General features: G+C 43.3%; 1 protein-coding gene across 3 annotated transcripts in view; it reads left to right on the top strand.

The window, feature by feature from the left end:
• Positions 1 to 20,007, top strand: part of LOC144770363 (uncharacterized) — a 918,549-nt gene that overhangs the window by 28,106 nt on the left and 870,436 nt on the right. For all 3 annotated transcript variants that reach the window (XM_078654830.1, XM_078654829.1, XM_078654828.1), the window contains exons 3-5: positions 10,125 to 11,187; positions 15,796 to 15,945; positions 16,395 to 16,615. In XM_078654830.1, the coding sequence (XP_078510956.1) occupies positions 10,125 to 11,187; positions 15,796 to 15,945; positions 16,395 to 16,615 (1,434 nt within the window). The remainder of the gene's footprint in view (positions 1 to 10,124; positions 11,188 to 15,795; positions 15,946 to 16,394; positions 16,616 to 20,007) is intronic.

Here is a 20,007-nt window from a genome sequence, read left to right as displayed (position 1 = left end):
CTGGACCCTTGGATAGTGAGGCTATGCTGGGGCACCGAAATGCCGAAGTTACCTAGCCCAGGGGCTGCGGCTGCATAGGTCTGAAAAGACGTCGGGATTCCTCGTTGACGAACCAGGAGCCTGAAGAAGAAGTTGCTGGCAGGCGGCCAGTGAAGAAAAGTTCGAAGAGATCCAAGCCTGGATCAGGGAAGAAGAAACCTGAAAGCAGAGGGGACCAAGTTCTTGAATCACTAGCCAGTGATTAAGTGGGCACCAGGATGGCACCGGGCAAAGTCACCGCAGTCAGGTGAGTGGGCGCTGCTGGGCTCTGTAGTCTCACGGACCAGGAGGCGTTGTCGGCGACCAGGATGGAGGTACGAGCTGTCCCACGATGGATGATGCTCTCGACGTCGCTGGACCCAGGATTGGGGCAACAAGTCTTGGCAAATTCAAGCCCACGCGGTGGACCTAAAATGGCGTCTGGAGTGGACCAGGAGGGTCCGGGGTGCTCCTCTTTTGGAAGGGAGCAAGGGCCAGTCTGGAGCAACCAGACCAGCAGCAGTGATGTCGTCGGGCGTCGTCAGGAAGGCCACAAGCCAGCGGGCTAGTAGCCCAAACAACGCGGTGAGCAGCAAAAAGCAGAAGGGCCCCACGTAGATCGTGGAGATGCTGGGAGGCTGGACTTCGGTGCTGGAGCTGCTCAGGGTCGGGGCTTCTCGGTCCCCAAAGCACTCACCAGAGGATCCCTCGGCGGTCGTGCTGGAAAGAAGTCGTGCAGTCTTGAAGATGGCCGGTCCCTCGAGGTCTCGTCGCACCCACGGTTCTCAGCTTGGCTGTAGAGGTGGGTAGAGGTCAGAGGTGCCAGGGAAGCCGGTTCTCGTCGAGCTGGGCAGTCGGATTCCGGAGGAAGGACTTGCAGCAGACCGCATTGTTCTTAAGATGGTGCCTGCGGATGCAGTGTGACTACTCCTTAGCCACAAGGGAGAATCTTGAAGAAGAAATCTTGATGTCCTTGCGTAGAAAGTCGTGTCTTGATTCCAAAGATGATCTAATTTGGAAGGGGGCCTGCTCCTACCTTTATCTGGGAAAAGGGGGTTGGCACGCGACTAAGTCCTGCCCTATGGGTGGGACCAGGAGGGGGGTGGTTACACCCCTCTTCTTTGGCGGGCTTTCCCCAGGCCAGGGGCTGGAGTGCCCCTGGAACTGGTTTCAGCCGGCCTATGCACAGTGAGCACCGGGGTGCCACTTGCAGTCACCTTCCTCTGTAGCCCTGCCTACCTGGAATACACAAAACCCTGTCTGGGACGGTGCTGGCACCGCCCCTGGCAGGAAACCCTTTGTCCTTGCCTCCTGCTCTGGGAGGACTCCCAGCAGCAGGAGGGCAGACTTGTGTCTTGTGGCAGCATCCATTTTGTGGATGCTAAGGCTCTGTCTGACTTTAACCGGGGTTACAGGTTACATACATGTCGTGTCCCTCTAGAAGGGTGGAATGCTAACCCCGTCGCCAGAATTGGCGAGGGGTTAGTATTCCAATTCGTATGACACCTTACTCGACATGTTTTGATAAAGCGATACCAGAGTTGGCATATAACAGCGAGGATTATAATGCACTTAAGAGTATATGGTATGCGATATCATGGAAACGGCTAAGGGATGGATCCCGAGAGCCGCAGACAGGCTCAGCTCATGCCAGAGCACTATCTCACACGATTCCAAGCACTCTGCCTTCAGGATTGTCAAGGCCTGCCATAGGAGTGACTGATAGATCTGTGTGTCCATTTTAGGGTTAGATATAGGTATACTATATCTAAAGCAAAGGGTGATTACACCACCTTGCCCCAGCTGTCAAGCAGCCAGTTGTGTCAGATTTGGATGGCCAGCCAGGGGTGGCATAATACATGCTGCAGCCCTTGGTAGGCCCTGGGTACACCTATGCCCTGGGTACCTAAGGTACACTCTACAGGGACTGATAAGGTGACTCAGTATCCAATTTAGATATGTAACTAAGGTACATGGAATCCATTTTACAGAGAGAGCAGTAGGCCTGGGGTCCTGAATAGCAGGGCCCCAGGTCAACTAAGTCAGAAAACCAGCAAAACACCAGGCAAAAAGTTGGGGGCAACCATAGTCGGGGATCTACCTTCCTACATACCTGTTACTATATCTTGCATTAAATGTTTAAAGCTTAGGGTGTTTGGCAATTCACTTGCAACCAATACTAACTCACTAGAAAAGGGTGCTGATGTATCAAAGGATTTTACCCATTCTCTGTGGGCAAATGTGATGGTACATATTAGGAAAGATTCTTATGAAACCAGCCATTTTACCTATCAGTGAAATCAAATGTAGCCAAAATATCAAATATGATTTTCATATTTCCAGATTCTCTACATTTTATAAAATAACTAAATAAGACCTAAAGCATGCTTCTAAACACTGCATCTTTAGGCAAAACACCACAAAACTGAAAAAGCAGAAGGAAGAAGAGACAATGTTCCAGTGACATCTTAAACAGTAAAACTCAAGCAGAATAATGTCTCTTTCACTCATCTTTTCCTTTCTTTGAATGGCACTTAGTTTGTGGTTGCAAAGGTGTTTTTTCAGTGTTTATATGTTTACACCTGTGATGGCTATTTTCCTTTTGGTGGGGTTTTATCAGTTATTATAGGTTTAAACCTAACACCAGATAGCCTACATATGACGTAGCTCTATCCCCAAACAAAAGCAACCTAATATTTACATAGGTTTACAATGCCATTAGTACTTATTCCAGTGTTTGTGGAGCCAGCAAACAATCTGTTTTCTTCACTTTTATGCATAATTTAGAAGTTTAGAGAGCTGTGCGGGGGTCAATAGAACGTGCATCAGTGTAAAAAATATGACCTTACTAGTAGCACCTTCATTTTTCTTAGAGTGCAAAACATTCTAGGTAAATCTACAAAATGCATAACAGTAGTTGCTCAAAGCAGAACATTCATCATACGGGTCAAGAGTGGTGTAAAAGTTGCCATGTGTTGAAAGCATGCACTCCATTTGAGGTGAAAGGATCATATGCCTAAACAATAGCATTAGGTGACCGGAAAAACGCCTCTGGGATGAGCAACATGTTACTGGCAGTGTCTCAAGAAAGCGTGTTTTTGGTGTGCATTTTTTTGTACCACGAACTTAGGCGCAAGGGTAGTGGAGGCCTTTACATAAACACCAGTTACATTACTCTAGGAAAGATTTTTTTTTTTTTTTTTTTTTTTTTTTTTTTTAGGGGTAGGAATATTAAGTGATTTGCTCAAACCTGGTTCTCCGGGTTTCAAAGTATGCACAGTAAAGCAACATGAACAGATACACAAAATGTATTCTTTTCAAACTAAAATAGAAAGAGACATGGCATAATTAACCATATGTATGCTGCTGTGAACAAGGCGAATAAAGAAAGCCACTACAGCTCAAAGGCGAAAACTCACCTATAGATGAAACACAAAACCCAATGACTCTCAACAGATAAGACAGGCTGATGTACAAATTACCAGATCCGAACGGCCTAAACGTAAAAGCATAACCACATCTCAATGATACTGAGCACCGAACCGGCTGGGAAAACCTTCCGATAACATGCAGATAAGCAAAAGAATTATGTGAAGGCTTACTGGTGTATGGTCATAAACAGTGCCGGTATTTCAATCAGGAGTCAGAGCAAAAATCAAAACGCCACGCTTTTCCAAACCGCGTCAGTGCTCATTACATGCAAAGAGTGATTGTTAGCGTTAGCGCACTATCGGGATGTTAAATAACCTATGAGCCTTAAAGGCACAGTGAATCTATTGCGCAATGCTTCAAACGATGAGACTGAATAAGGGAAACTTATAAATATCAGAAATTACAGGCATGGAAACTTATAAATATCAGCAATTACAGGCATGGAAATTTATAAATATCAGAAATTACACCCATTTATCACCGATACCTCTGATGCGCTGCGAGGGCAGCCCTCAGTGTCCATAGTCCTGTCGGTGAGTGAATAACCTGTAGATAACCGCCGTCTACCATTTCTAATGCTGCCAACATTACGAAGGAGGAACCTTGCTGTCTCTGGAAACATTTTTATTTTATTTATTATTAGTCTTGTAGAGCGCGAACAGCTACCCGTAAGGGTTTCCCGGCGCTAATTGACATTATAGCATAATAATCCAGAGGGAACTAAAGCGCAACAGACCAGGTCTTAAGGTTAACAGCTTTCCTTAGGGAATTATTGGGCAAAAAGCCAGGTCTTAACGGCTTTGCGGAAGCGAAGATGGCAGTGCTCCACTCGAAGGTCTAAAGGAAGAGAATTCCAGAGTCTGGGTCCTAGTACAGAAAAGGAACGACCGCCCATTCTAGTGAGCCTAAACTTAGGCACACAGAAAAAATGTTGGGAGGAGGAGCGAAGAGGGCGTGCAGGAACATAGGGTTTGACGAGAGACTGGAGATAGATGGGGGCAGCTTCAATCTTTATCTTATGCATAAAGCATAGTGTCTTGAACTTCACTCGTTTATCAAGGTTGAGCCAATGGAGTTGTTTTATGCGTTCGGAAATTGGGTCATATTTCCGACATCCACACAGTAGCCGAGCAGCGGCATTCTGGACTAATTGGAGACGGCGCATAACCTCCCTGGTCGCCCCCAGATAGAGCACATTACTGTAGTCCAATCTGGAGGTCACCAGAGCCGTTACAACGGATCTCTGGGTGTCAGAAGGCAGGATCCAAAAGATTTTTCGCAGCCACCTAAGAATAGTAAAACAGGTGGCTGCAACCTTATTTGCCTGATCCTTCATCGATAGCTCCCTATCGATAATGACCCCGAGATTTCTCGCTCGTTCCGATGGAATGGGTAGATCTCCCATAGTTGATGGCCAGTGTCTCAAACTCCATAGGTCAGGCTTGTTACCAAAGACAAGCACCTCTGTCTTATCGCTGTTGAGCTTAAGAAAGTGACAGCTCATCCAGCGGGAGATGTCGCTAAGACCAGATTGCAAAGAGGAAGGTGATGAAGGGTCAGCTTGAGATAGGGAAAACACAATTTGTGAATCGTCAGCGTAAGTGAAAAGTTCAAGACCAGAGTGATAAGCAACATGTGCTAAAGGAACAACATATAAATTAAAAAGAAGAGGACTTAGAATAGAACCCTGGGGAACACCATGAAGAGAAGAATAAGTGTTGGAAGTGGAGGTGTTGGAAAAAATTTGAAAAGTCCGATCGAAAAGAAAGGACGAAAGCCAGTGTAAGGCTTTGTCACAGATACCAAAGGAGGCAAGGCTACTGAGAAGGATACTGTGCGAGACAGTATCGAAGGCTGCACTGAGATCGAGCAATATCAGTGCAGCAGTTTCGCCTCGATCGAGTAGTTGGCGAATATTCTCAGTTACTCCTAAAAGAGTGGATTCAGTGGAGAAGCCTTGACGAAAGCCAGACTGGGAAGGATGAAGGAGATTATTAGTGACAACAAAACGAGATAGATGTAGGTGAATATGCCGTTCTAAAATTTTAGAAAAGGCCGGTAGCAACGAGATTGGACGTAAGTTGGCAGCAACATTAGGGTCCGCATTGGGTTTCTTAAGAAGTGGGGTCACCATTGCATGCTTCCAGCTCTGAGGGACCGTGGCTGAATCAAGAGAAGCATTTAACAAGGTACAAATTGCCTCTAATTGAGGAAGCTCAAATTGACGTAAAACCAAAATGGGTAAGGGGTCCATAGGTGAGCCCGACTTAATGTTGTTTAGAATTTCCAGGAGGGTAGCGGGTACAAGATTAGGCCAAGACGTTATTGAAGCCTGAGGACAAGGAGTAACAAAGGATGGAAGTACGCTAATGACGGATTTCTCCTGGGCTGCAATGTCTTTATAAATTTTATCAATTTTGGATGTAAAGTACTGTGCCAGTTCATCACATTTCGTGTTGGAAAGAGGAGGGGGTGTAGCAACAGTCTGAGAACCCGCAAGGTCTTTTACCACCTTGAATAGGACGTTGGACTTATTTATGGCTCCTGTAATCAGGTTGTTGACATAGGTGGCTCTGGTGAGAGCACAGGCCTTATGGTAAAGTTTTAGTTCAGCTTTATACGCAAGCCCAGCAGTGATAGAATAATCTTTTCTCCAAGTTCTCTCAAGTTTTTTACATTGAGATTTATGAACACGGAGGGTTTCATTGTACCATGGAGCAGGGGAATTGTGGACAATATTTTTCTTATTTGAGAGAGGGAGGCAAATATTTATAGCCTCGGAGAGCCAAGAATTTACCGAGTCGGCAGAAGCATTTATGTTGTCTAGACTGAGTGGGTATTTGGGCATAAGATCATACAGTGTTTTATTGAAGGCAGCTATGTCCAAATTTTTCCAAATTCTCTTTTTAAGGTTCATCACAGAAATAGGTGTCGTCTGAGTTTTGTTATATGTTATAGTAAATTTCACGAGGTAATGGTCAGACCAGGAGACGGGCAGAGGAGGAAAACATGTTATCTGTGAAGAATTTGAGAAAACGGGGTCCAAGAGATGTCCACCCTTATGGGTAGGGCCCTTGTTGAGTAAAATTAAATTCATAGCAGCAAGGTCAGTAATGCAATTGTCAGCGGAGTGATCATTAGAATTGTCCAAATGTAAATTTAAGTCACCGATGACCAGAAAGTTACTGGAAGAAATAAGCACAGATGATAAATAGTCCAAGAACTGGGTATACCAAGAATTTACCGTGCCCGGAGGGCAATATAGTAAAAGCCCTGTAAGAGTAAACTTGGGATTTAAAGTAAGCTTAAAAGACAAAGCATCACATCCGTTTAAGGTGATAGGGTCCGAGTGACACTGATATTTTTTATTAAAAATAATCGCCACACCGCCCCCCGTCCTTTTAGGACGGTCATTTCGAACAATGGCGTAGTCAGTAGGCAGCGCTTCGGCGATGTCAGGGCCGGAGCTCTCATGAAGCCAAGATTCAGTGATGAATAATACGTCAGGCGCTTCATCTTGAAGCAGATCGAAAATGTTACGCTTATGTTTTGGCAAAGAACGACAATTATGACTAATAAATGAAAATCCAGGAGGAGTGGTCACTAATTGACGTTGACTATTGCATAATAAAGGAATATTTAGCAGAAATGGGCATTCGGGGCAGTGCTGAGGAAAACAGTCTAGCATATCAAGTGAATACATTTCATGCGTACTAGGAGGTCTTAAGTCGAGTAATTGTCTGCTAGAATACGAATGAGACACCTTGGAAAAAGAGCCAGGGGTTTTGGCCCCGGGGCCCGGTTGGGCGCGGACGGGCGCAGACGGGCACGCCTTCGGCGCGCCCGCTGCGCCCGCCCGCTGCGCGGACGGGAAATGACACACATATATACAGGAGGAGGGTGGGAGGGTCTGAGAGCCTAGACCGCGATCCCTGCACCTCCCTAAGATGGCGGCTAACCCCCGGCTGGATCCGCGACAGCGAGAAATCGGCTGTGCGGTCTGAGGTGGGTAGCGGAAGCAACGTGCAAATGTGCAAATTGAGCAAAGTTAAAATCGGAATTAAAAATACATCAGTAGCACAGTCAATAAACACATACAAATTTCCCGGCTTTTCGCCTCAGGAAACACGCTAGGTATCAATCAACCGAGCCGTGCTGAATGAGCAGTTTAAATACCCCGGGAGGGCGGGAGGGTCTGAGAGCCTAGACCGCGATCCCTGCACCTCCCTAAGATGGCGGTTGACCCCCGGCTGGATCCGCGACAGCGAGAAATCGGCTGTGCGGTCTGAGGTGGGTAGCGGAAGCAACGTGCAAATGTGCAAATTGAGCAAAGTTAAAATCGGAATTAAAAATACATCAGTAGCACAGTCAATAAACGCATACAAATTTCCCGGCTTTTCGCCTCAGGAAACACGCTAGGTATCAATCAACCGAGCCGTGCTGAATGAGCAGTTTAAATACCCCGGGAGGGTCTGAGAGCCTAGACCGCGATCCCTGCACCTCCCTAAGATGGCGGCTGACCCCCGGCTGGATCCGCGACAGCGAGAAATCGGCTGTGCGGTCTGAGGTGGGTAGCGGAAGCAACGTGCAAATGTGCAAATTGAGCAAAGTTAAAAACGGAATTAAAAATACATCAGTAGCACAGTCAATAAACACATACAAATTTCCCGGCTTTTCGCCTCAGGAAACACGCTAGGTATCAATCAACCGAGCCGTGCTGAATGAGCAGTTTAAATACCCCGGGAGGGCGGGAGGGTCTGAGAGCCTAGACCGCGATCCCTGCACCTCCCTAAGATGGCGGTTGACCCCCGGCTGGATCCGCGACAGCGAGAAATCGGCTGTGCGGTCTGAGGTGGGTAGCGGAAGCAACGTGCAAATGTGCAAATTGAGCAAAGTTAAAATCGGAATTAAAAATACATCAGTAGCACAGTCAATAAACACATACAAATTTCCCGGCTTTTCGCCTCAGGAAACGCGCTAAACATGCGTGATCAAAAACATTCCTGCTACCAACCGCTGTAACAAAGGAGAGTCAGTCTACATCCTGTTGTGAGAGATATTCTACAAAAACACAGTGACTTTACTGGCCACTCAATTACAGAAATAAAAGGGGGGCTTCCGCGTGGGAACTAAACCCAGTTTGATAAAATGTCCCCTTTTCACGGGCACTGCCTCGGAAAGGCTGCACTTTTCACCCTCTGGCTGAAATTATGAAAAGGAAAGTACGGGCGGGTTTTAACGCAACCTTGGAAAGCGGACTTGGAATTTACTAGGGATGCATTTATATTTCCGGACAATACACAGACGTATGTTTCTGGGCGGCATATTTTAGGTGTTAGATTTCTGTCCTGTGAAACGGAGGTTCAGGCTGTAAACACAGCAGATGTGCCAGCGGGTTGCGCCCTGTCAGTAACGGGTCAGTGACAAAAATTATTCAGTCACCCACTAGCAGCTGAGCAGCGGCGCTGGTGTGTGTGGCAGGCTTGGGCTCCCGTCACTTCCTCCTTCTGACCGCTACACTTTCGTTTTCTGCTGCTACAGCTTATTTCTGAAGCTCCTCTTAATGCGCAGGAGCGTCTGTTTAGCAAATGCTGGACGACGCATGCGCACCAAAATAAAGTGCGAGACTCAGCAAGCCAATCCCATGAGAAAACTAGCATTTCAAAATGCAATAAGACTCATCTTACGAGAGCCCTATTGCATTATAAACAAAAGTATGTGTATCCAAGAAGGCATGAATGGGAGTGGGGGGGGGGGAGGGGGATGTAGTAGGCAGAGAAGTTACAGACTGCGAAATGGAAGGGGGGGGCAGAGGAACCAAAAAGTTTATAAAGTAATGGGGCTGATAGCTATGGAAGGAGAAAAATGATGACATGGATGTTAGGAGGAGGGACAAACAAGCTGAAAACAAATCCGGATGCAGCATTTCTGATTTAAGCCAATCAGAAACATGGACGGAAAATGGGCGGAGCTTCCCCCCACTATACTGTATTTCTCGCAAAGCGAACAGGGCGTTGCCCTGCAACGCTATGACAGACCTAAAAAGGGGCATTTTCCAACATCAAGTTACTAACCTGAGCCAGCACCTTTAACCACCGCAGCAGCTTGAAACATCTCTTAATCTGAGACCTCTTACCTACCAGTGACCATTCCTTTGCCGTCTAGGTTGCAGGGTGGGTCCTCCAGCGCCTTGGCCATGTCTGGTTCAGTTGTATCAGGCTGAAGCAGGATACAATGCCCACTGGTAATACCCTCTATTTTGTGTCATTTTTCTCCTCTAGAACTTGTCAGCTCCTACTGCTTTCGCCAGCATCTCTTCTTAGCCCCCACCATCCTCGCTGGAATTGTATCTTTGGATCCACATGCCCTTCTCTTTTACCCACATCACTCTTTCCAGTCCTTTTTATAAACATGTGCCTGTTTTCAAGGGCTACTTGTGTGCTGCAACTCCAGAAAATGCATTTGAACATACTGGATGTGTAGGTTTGATAACTGCAATTTTGAATCAGAAAAAAATCAATCGATAATTAATTTACCTTGAGAGACTTTGAAAGAAGTCTTGAATTTTTTTTTACTGGCCCGTGTTACTTCAAGATCTGAATGTTTGATGAGTAGGTCGTTTTTTTTAATGGTGCAAGAAGCTTGCAGCTAATTAATTCTTCTTTCTTTTTTAGGAAAAGTTGTCCTGCAGTGATTAAGCTGAGACTGGGCCTCCGAAAGGATCGACTAATTGTTATTGCTGCCAACCTCCAGCATAACCACAGAACAGCAGAAGCTGTTCCTGAACAAGAGATGAAGAGAAACCGGCTTCTGCATCCTGCATCGCTTGCCAATGATATCTCCAAGAAGTTCCTTGATACCCATGACCTGAAAAGACTTCTTCGCTCGCCCCCGGAGGCATTTGGGGATGGAATACAGGTCTTGAAAGACTTAAATTCTCTCTTTGCATCCGACCCAAAGGCCAAAGTCAAACTTGTTTTTATAGAGGACAAATTACTAGTGAAAAGCATATTTGTTATGGTGTCATACATGCAAGAAGTTGCTCAACATTTTCCAGCGTCTCTCTATGTAGACCTCCTGCCTGACTTCTGCAAAGAATTTGATTTGTACACTGCATTCTGTGAAGAAGACCTCTCGAGCTGGAAAATATGTGCTTACTGCATTGCAAGGAAAGGAACACCGGGAATCCTGCGGTTCATTCTGGTCTCCATCATGCAGAGCATTCCCAAAATGAACACCCAAGTCAAACACATAACCTTGAGTCCTGAGATCTTGGATCCTCTTGATCTTGCAGCACTTCTGCCTCATGCTTCCATCAGGTACTGTATGCCTCTGGTTATAGATGTGCTGCACCAGAAAATGGCTCACCCAGACACCACAACAGAAGATGAAACTAAGGCGATTTTGCATGTCTTGCTGAACACTGACTCACTTGAAGTCTACTATCAATACTTGAATGACCTAAAGACCATCTGTCCGCCAGAGTTGTACCAGTTCTACTATGACACCTGGCATCCCCGCAGACAAATGTGGGTTAAAGAAGACGTTAGGACTCAGGTCAAGGAGGCTAACATTCATGCCCTTGCAAGATGGAAGCACCAAGCAGTGAAGTCCCAGTTGTGTGATTCTCCTACTTTGGATCAGTGCCTCCAAGTGGTTCTCCGTGATGGTGACACCATGTTTTATTTGGTTGAGTTTTGCCAAGTTTCACAGTCTGAAGAGATGCTGACCCAGCAGGTATTTCTCCTTCTAATGTATATCTCAGTGTTTGGGGGTTCTGCTACCTGCACTAGCATCAACTATGCACATTGGCGCAGAGGCATGAGATCCAGTCTCTCTGTGCTTCTTACTTGGATGCCCTCTCATCCCTCTACTTTGAGATCCAGTCTCTCTGTGCTTCTTACTTGGATGCCCTCTCATCCCTCTACTTTCCCCTGTCTGTCTTCATTGACAAATTAATCTGAATGGGTAGGCCTGCAGTCTTGCCCCTTTGAGAGGCAGAGGCTGTACCCTCATGTTATTGTGAATTTGAGTGGTCACAGTTCACTGTGGCTATATGTTGCTTTCTCCCAACTAGAAATGCCAGTGGGAGAAAAAAAAGTTTGTTTCACTTTTTAAGTGTGGGGTTTCCTCAAGCAGCTGTACCCAAGGAGGTACTGCATAATGGTATCTGGAGCAAGTGTGAACGCATATTCAGGCATTTATTACTACAGTGTAAAGGTCACATCCCATGTTATTACCACAGTGCATCGGAGAGCCTTCAAAACCATGGTTGACGATCGTTACTGCTTCATTCTTTGTTCCTATTCAGAAACTCTGGGGCTCTTTAAATACGTTTTGTAAAACTAATACCTTTGAGAGAAGAGTATGGCATTGACTACATTTGCGAATTTCATATGATGTTTACTATCTTTTTTTGAGGGGAAGGCGGGACGAACAGCATGACTTACTTGAGATTTCACCTCTTGTTATTCATGGTACCATCCCAAACTCCACATCAGTGATAAGTGTCAATACATAGTGTTTCTGATTGTGTACTAAATATAATCACTGTGTATTGCTGAAGAGATGTCTGGTGTGTCCGTAAGAAAAATAAGCACACATTTTAGTATGCCCATTCTAGCATCCAAAGCAAAGAATGTCATAATTCACAATTATAATTCTATGGGGAGACTTAATTCTCTAATGGAGCGGTGATCAAGGCTTCTCCTGAAACCTTCGATTGTCATCTCTTAACAGTTATTTTGGGCCACACGTTAATATTATTTTGTGTTTTTGCTGTATGGACTTGCATCCACAGGGATGTTGGGCTTGGCTTGAAATGTGATGAATTTCCACAAGACTTATAGTTTGAGTACTTCATAGAGTTACTCGTTTTTTTCTGCAGTTAATCATTGATCCAGTTGCCCATCAATCTGATGCTTGCTGGAATGTTAAAGTTTAAACCAGCGCCATAGTTGTTGATATATTAGACACAATATTTTCATTTTGTTAATCGTGCATTTAGCTACTTTGATTCTGTTTACTTTTCCTTCATTCTGTTAAGATCTTTCGGTGGCTGGCACCCCCTCTATGCACTGTTTCATGCGATTTCCTAATGTCCTCTCCTGGGTTGTCTTCTTATGTCATCCCTTGAGTTGTCTCATCTCCTTTCTGCTTTTGTTGAATCTGAAGGGGTTTGGCATCCATGGCGATATACAATTAAGGGTTAGTCTCACCTGTTAACAATTTTCTGAATCCACATTAGTTTTCTTATTTTTGTTGAGGACTGGGTCCCTTTCTGGGCACTTTTTTTCTCACCTTACTTTCTGGTCTTGGGAGGTAGAGGAGCAGAAAGGATCCTTGGAGGGGAGATGGGTCAGCAACTATCTCAAGAGTTAGCAGCACATGCACCGTGTTCTGCAATAATTCTAGTGGATCACATTTTAGTCAGTAAAGGAAAGTTGACTTCTTGCTTGTAAATACGAAGAAAGCCTCTTCAATTGTCAAAAGTGACTCAGTTTTTCCAATGTCAGCATTTTGCCAGACAAAGCTCCCTCTTCCTGATTCTGATGCAGTTCAGATGCTCGAAGTAGTCCTTCATAGTGGAGATGATGATGATGAGGAAGCAGCCAACCTACTTTAGCTTCAATAAAGTAATGCTGGCCTTTGCCTGGATGCATGGAATGCCAGTGGTCTTGGCATATTGCCTGAGACTGCTCTTGTTTTTCCATATGGTCCTCTTAATGAGGAGAGTACATCATTTGCAGTGGTCATTATTGATCTGCGGAATTGTTGGAGCTACCTCTCCCATCAGAGGAGGCAACAACTATTACAGTTTTTGAAATCTTTCCGTATTTGTCCTCTATTGCTGAGTCAGTTACCCTTTATTGAAGCATCATTAGATCTCACTTGGCAGCTTGGTCGGAGTACTTTGCTTCCTCAGTTGTTAGAATCTTCGGGCCAGAGTTGCCAGGCTGTGACACTTTGCAATAGGACTTCTAAGGCAAGATCTTACTCCTGAAAATGTAGTAGTGCATGCTTCTACTTGGATGGTTAATCCTAATTGCTTCCCTTAATACTCCTCTGGACAGGGCGTTGGAGTTCATTATTGCTGTGGGTAAGAAGTACTTATTTGGGCAGTTTGGTACTGCATTCTGTAAATATCCATTGTCTTCTAGCTGTCTATTGCCACACCTTAGAAAGATAGCATGTAAAGTTCTACATGCATTCAGAGGAGTTCAGCATGTTTCTTGCACAAACTGTTAAGGATTGATAAGCCGCTGGCAAGCAAGTCTTGTATTCTGGCCTGGCTGCCCCTAAATAGGTTGCCCGTTCTTGGAGAACCAGTGTTCTCATCTACAAACATTACAGTATGCGCTCTCTGACATTTTCAGAAGATGTCTAGGCTTCCTGAATGGATTTGCCCTTTAATAGCACCTAACTGTGGTGAGAAAACTGACTCTGCTTTGAAGAAATCTAACAGCAGAGCAACATTTTGCTCTCTGGATCTGGCCTCCTCAGCGTGTCTGTTCCACCAGCAATATTGAAATTTCAAGGTTACTCCATTGTCTGCCCCTTCCTTCGCAGCCTATTCAACAGGTGATTTTTCGACACTTCAGGTGTGGCGCTAATGTGACCGGATAGCAGCAGTAGTCTTCCTCCTCCTCACCCAGCACCCTAACAGAACCCGTTTAGGTGGCACTGTGGCAAACGTGGGCACCAGTAGGGGACCCAATTCATCACTGAAGTCTAATTTCGGACCAGTGGGTTCTGCATATTGTCCAAGTTGACTATGCCTTGCTTTTTCTGCTTACTCTCTCCCACATATACCCAACTTTAATACTAGTTTCGATAGATCATGCACAGTTCCTCTCCAGGGGAGTGTTGATGTTGCTCACAAATGGCACAATCAAGATAATGCCCAAAGCGGATCAAGGGCTTATATGGTACTCTTAATATTTCCTGTTCCCCAAAAGAGGCCTACGGCTAATTCTAGTTCTGAGCATTGAATGCATTCCTCCAGAAGGAAAGAGTCAAAACTAAGAATCCTGTGCAAGTTATGCTGACCTTGGACTATGAGGACTGGATGTTGTGCTGGGTTCCACTCAATTGAATTCTTGGTCTCCTTCTCTTGGCCATACATTAGTCTGTCTGGCCTTTATGAAAGTCATGTTGGTGGTCGTTGCTCATTTTCTTATGTTTGTGTATAGAAGGCTGGCTTGGCCTCTGCTAGCCTCAGACCACCTTCAGATTATGATATTACTACGCTTTCATCAGGCACTGTTGTATCACCAGTAAGCTACCCAGGAAGAGTCATTTTTCTTGTTCAGTCCTGCATGACTTTCTGGTGTATGTCCACTCCTGAAACTCTCTTCCTTTAGAGGGGAAAGCTTTGTTAGTGCTTCGAAATTTGAGGAATCTGCATGTTGAAGTATCCCTCAGAAGAGTGAGTAATGTACCTTTAGTAACTCTATGGTGGATACTCTATATACCCACAGATTAGTCAAAGCCACCACCTCGTTCTGTGGATTGGAATTGATAAGGCCTCGAGTCAGATTTGTTTAGGTGGAAAGAAAACTCCAACGTAAAATTAACAACCACTAGATTCAGCCCATCATCCCCCCGCCCCATATACAAATCAACATAAAAACCTAAGAAGTTAAAAAAGCCAATTGAAGTTCTAAAGGAGAGAGTGGGGCTTGGGAAATGGACCTAAGAGAGCTGAAAAAGTGTTATTAGTCGACATCAAATGCTATCTAATGAGGACAGCTTATACTTCATTGAAAATTGGTGTCACCAAGGGGGTAATGTCATCATTGAAAATGTAAGTATTGCTGTGGGGTCACAGGGACCCCATCACAGACGTTAATCAAAAATCTTAGTCTAGTGTGCGAGAAGTAGAGAATTTCCATCCTTAATCTGTAATCAATGAGTGGCTACCAGACAGCTATGCTTTTATTGGCAGTGTGTGCTAGTCTGTGTGAAATGTTTTCCATTGTTAATGTGTTTTTGGAGATGATTAAACTATAGTGCTGTGACGGGGGCCTCTTTCTTTTTCCAGAAGACTGCCGTAAGTTGCTTGGTTGCTCCATTTGTATGGCACTTCAACCTTTGGCCTCCATGTGTCATACCTTTAAGTTTTGTCGGGCAAACTATTGTCGTTTTTTTATTGACTGGTGGAATACAATTTTAACCACAAAGAATGACAATGTCTTTACCTTCTGACAATTCTGATTAACTGTTGCAGTTTCGTACGTTGAGTAGTCCTCACTAGACCTGTTTTGCTGATGTTTATTAAAATTGCATACGAGTACGTAAGCTTCGTCATTGCACTCTCTCATTACAGCTTGATTTACCTTTTAGGATGGTTTGGCAGAAATTGTTGAACATAAAGATGACCAAAATGGAGACCTAAAGAAGGAGATGGATAAAGCGGAGAATGAGAAGGTTGAAGAGCAAAAAGAGGAGACTTTCACACTGATGAATGAAGAGTTGAATGTAGATGTAGGACAGGTATTCTTGAGAAACCTAGGTTATTTGATTTAGATATTGTTCACTTTCCATTTCTATAAATTCGCAATCTCAATATCCCAAAGCATATTTATTCTTATTTCTGGTGGCTATTGATAGTATGACGGGAAATTTTACTTTATATATGTTCATATCGTGGCATTCAGTCTCCATTGGCTTGTTCAGCAAGATTTTGTCTTGTATCATAAATGTAGCCCATTTATTCTCATATTTTGCTAGTTTGTAACCCTGAATGTATTATATTCCTCTAGTAAATCTTTTTTCTTGTATTAGTCTGTGGTTCCCCTCTCTAACCTCTTGAAATATGAGTTCAGGAAGCCAGATATTCTTTGTGCCTTATAAACATGTAATTGGGGCTCTATTTTCATGCTAATGTGTCTACTTCGTGCACTGACTTTGCAGTGATTTCTCTTCTGGGACTTTCTCAACAGGCTAGTACAGGAGCTTCAGAGGAACAGTTGGAGCAGAGCGAATTCTACAGCTGGGTTGACTTCTGCTCTTTCCTGGATGCCTGGTGCCTAGAGAGGAGCACAAGATTTGCTATCCGGCAATCTGTACCCCTCAGTGTGGAGAAGGCTGGAGCAGTGGTGGCCCATTCCCTAAAGTATGAGACTGTGAGCATGGGCTGCCAAGGAAGCAACTTGAACACCAGGTACATTAAAAAAACATTTAATGCTACCATTTATGTATTGTTTCTCGTCTACCTCTCTTGAATTATGATTGGTTAGGAAGTTGGTTCAAACGTGCAGAAAAGGCCAGCTAAAACATTTTTTGTTGGCTGTTAGTAGGCTGTAATTGCCCTACTTTGTATTAAACCTTAAGGCATTTGTAGTGCCTCCTACTTGTAGTCACCATGACTAAGGGTGATTTTGTTGATCTATCGTGTAACTAGTAACTAATGCTGCTGCTTCACTGTATAACTGTGCTTGTTGTCTGGATGATTAGCCACTTTGTTTATTCCTCAAAACATGGCAAGTCAAAATAGCTTCCTAGTGCTAGTGAAATGGCAAATATATGAAGAGGACTTTACCTGTTCGCTTGTTGAATTTACTTGAAGATCTCACACTCTAATGGTTTAAAAGAGTTTTTGTCATGTAAACTTGGTTTGACTGTACGGTAAAATTGCTCGAAATACTTAGTTATGAAGAGCTATGCACTAACCTGCATGTATAGAGTGCATAATGCTTTGGCGAAGACCAAAATAAATGCTCCTTTGGTTCCATATGTGCACTTTAGGTGTCCAGTGCTTTTCTGCAGTAATTAATTTTGGTTAAATCCTGCGCCTTGTTGCTTTTTGCTCACTTCTTGCATGGCCTATTAAATATGGATTTATGTATTATGTCAACTCTATTATTTTACAAGGCTAGATGACCCATGCTCTTCCAAGTGACTCCATTTACATCCCCCTGCTAGGAATCTTTATTGATAATCTTTAGATATGTGTGTCTTGTCTTTCGGTTTCTTGGGCAAAATTGTAAAGGAGTAAGATTTTTGTGGTGGATAAGTTAGTCTTAAAAATTAGTTGTCCCACGTCAGACCCTTGATTTATGATAGTTGAGGGAGGTTTTGTAATTTGAAGTCAGTCCAAGTATCAATGATTGTCTTTCACATTTAAGTCTAAAGACCCAGGTATCCATTTGGAAATTACATCTGTGTAATCCTCGCCTACAGCCCTATGGACAGACCTGTTAATCTAACAGACTGTTCACTCCTTATTTGACTGTACTGTTCTACACCATTTCGGAATTGAGGTTGTGAAACACTTTCTTTGTAACAAAGTTTTTGGAAATAAACTTTATTGCATTTTAAACTTTATTGCATTTTATTCGGTCATATACAATGTTTTCCACATTTCTGTACATTCAGGCTTATCTGTTAGATACATTCGCTTGTTAATTTTTCAACATCATTAAATTATTATAGGGCAATAGCTATTTTTTTGTGTTGTAATTCTTTATTGAGAGATTAAAGGTATATACATTCCTAAAAGTATAATACATTATAGTAGACTCATAAAGTCTAGGTATTTAACATATTTAGTATAATATGAAGAAGAAAAAACTTGCATATAATAGCTATGTTTTTGTATTCATTCTAGACTATTTCATCTTGTAGGTCTTCCTCTTAGGCAAAATATCCAATATGCACTGCTCAGTCGATTTAGTGGGCAACGTGTGTGTGTGAATATATATACGTGTGTGTGTGTATATGTGTGTGTATATGTATATGTATGTGTGTGTGTATGTATATATATATATATATATATATATATATATATATATACCACCAGACAGGATGTATATAAAGGAGTAAGAAACTTAAAGTTAAAAAAACACCACATGGTAACTAAAGCACAAACAGAACAAAGTCAACAAATACGGTATGAGGGATATTTACACTCAAATTTAACCCAATCTGATAAACTTCTTCACGTGATGCAAGAACCGTGACGAAAATGTGGGTCAACAAAGTGGTGATGATACAGCATCTAGTAGCACAAAATTTGATAATACAATTACACCAAGGCAACACACTCCTTTTAAACCCAAGTCCTCATTTAACCCTATCACTATCCGGGATTCAATATATATTTTTCACGAGACTGTCATTTCTCAAATAAAAACATTGAATAAAACTGTACAATTGAAAAGAAAACTCAACAGTACAGGAACTTAATCGCTAAATTACAAAATGACAATAGTATTGTCATTCATAATAGCGACAAAGGGGGAAACATTGTGATTTGGCCACAGGAAAGTTATAAGAAAGAAGCCTTTAACCAGCTAAATGATCGTACAAGTTAGTTGTACCAGTGCATCCAGTCTGAAAGCCACATATAAAGAATTTTACATTAAACTCTCAATGTGGAAAAGTGCAAATCTAATCAACATGGATGAATATAAATATCTAAACAAGCATTTGCAATGCAATAGGTCTCGCATTTGTGAAAGTTGGAGTCATTGGTGTTGTAAATTACAATGTCTTTTATCCATGTGTTTTGGAGCGGATGTATGTTGTGTGGAGTGGAATTTTGTGGTTTGGATTGGAATTGTTAGTTGTGTAATTGTGTGTGGTGTGGATTTGTGTAGTGGAATTATGGAGTATTAAGTGTACTGAAATTGTGGATTGGGACTGTGTTATGGAGTGGAATTATGTGGCATGGTATTTTGTGGAGTGGTATGTAGTAGAGTATGTGTTGTGCTGTTGAATTTTTTTGGCATGATGATATCTGTGGTCTGTATTGGATATATGTGGTGTCTTGTGTAATTGTGTTGATGAATTGAATTATGTGCTTTGCTTTTGAATTATGTGGTGTGGAATGTAAATGTGTAGGTTGAATTGTGTGGCATGTCAGTGCCTGCACGCAGACAAAATATGAACAAAAATGCACTCCTCTGCCAGGACACCTTGTACGATGTGGGAATGCAATAACAAGCGTGTCTTGTGTTAGCGACAAGAGACAGAAGCAATAGAGCACCGAAGAGAGGAGGACGCCAACAGGCCAAAGCAACTGATCACCTATCTGTCGATGCAGGTGAACACCAAATGGAGATTAGGAGAAAGAGGACCCTGGATGGGCATGGATAGTATGATGTTTGCCCGATGTTAAAATGTCCCACAAATTGTGGAGGCCTTGCTGATGCAGAGAGATAGAAGTGTATGTGTTTTTGTTTTGTGTGAAGGGGCAGCAGACTGCACATGTGGTTAATAGGGGGAAGGTGGGATGGCATGAGGCCAGTGTGCAAAAAATAAATAAAACAAAACTGTATCGCCAAAATAAAAATAAAACGCTACATTACAGTACAAGTAATACATGAAACACTACAAATACGGAACATAAATGGTGCAAAATGCAACCATAAAACGAACCAAACTGCACTGGAAACAGAAAGCAGTAGCCACGGAAAAAAACAAGAGTTACAACAGAACAGGCAGTCAAAATCAACAGTAGACAGAGGTGGGAAAGGGGTGGCCATTTTATAATGCTCACCTTAATAATACTACAAGTGTGAGAGTTTCCAATGTCTCGAGCCACAAAGGGCA

The sequence above is a fragment of the Lissotriton helveticus genome, chromosome 7, assembly GCF_964261635.1.
Source record: "Lissotriton helveticus chromosome 7, aLisHel1.1, whole genome shotgun sequence".
Lineage (NCBI taxonomy): Eukaryota > Metazoa > Chordata > Amphibia > Caudata > Salamandridae > Lissotriton > Lissotriton helveticus.
The sequence above is the reverse complement of the archived record's forward strand: the minus strand, read 5'-3'. Positions and strand labels throughout refer to the sequence as shown.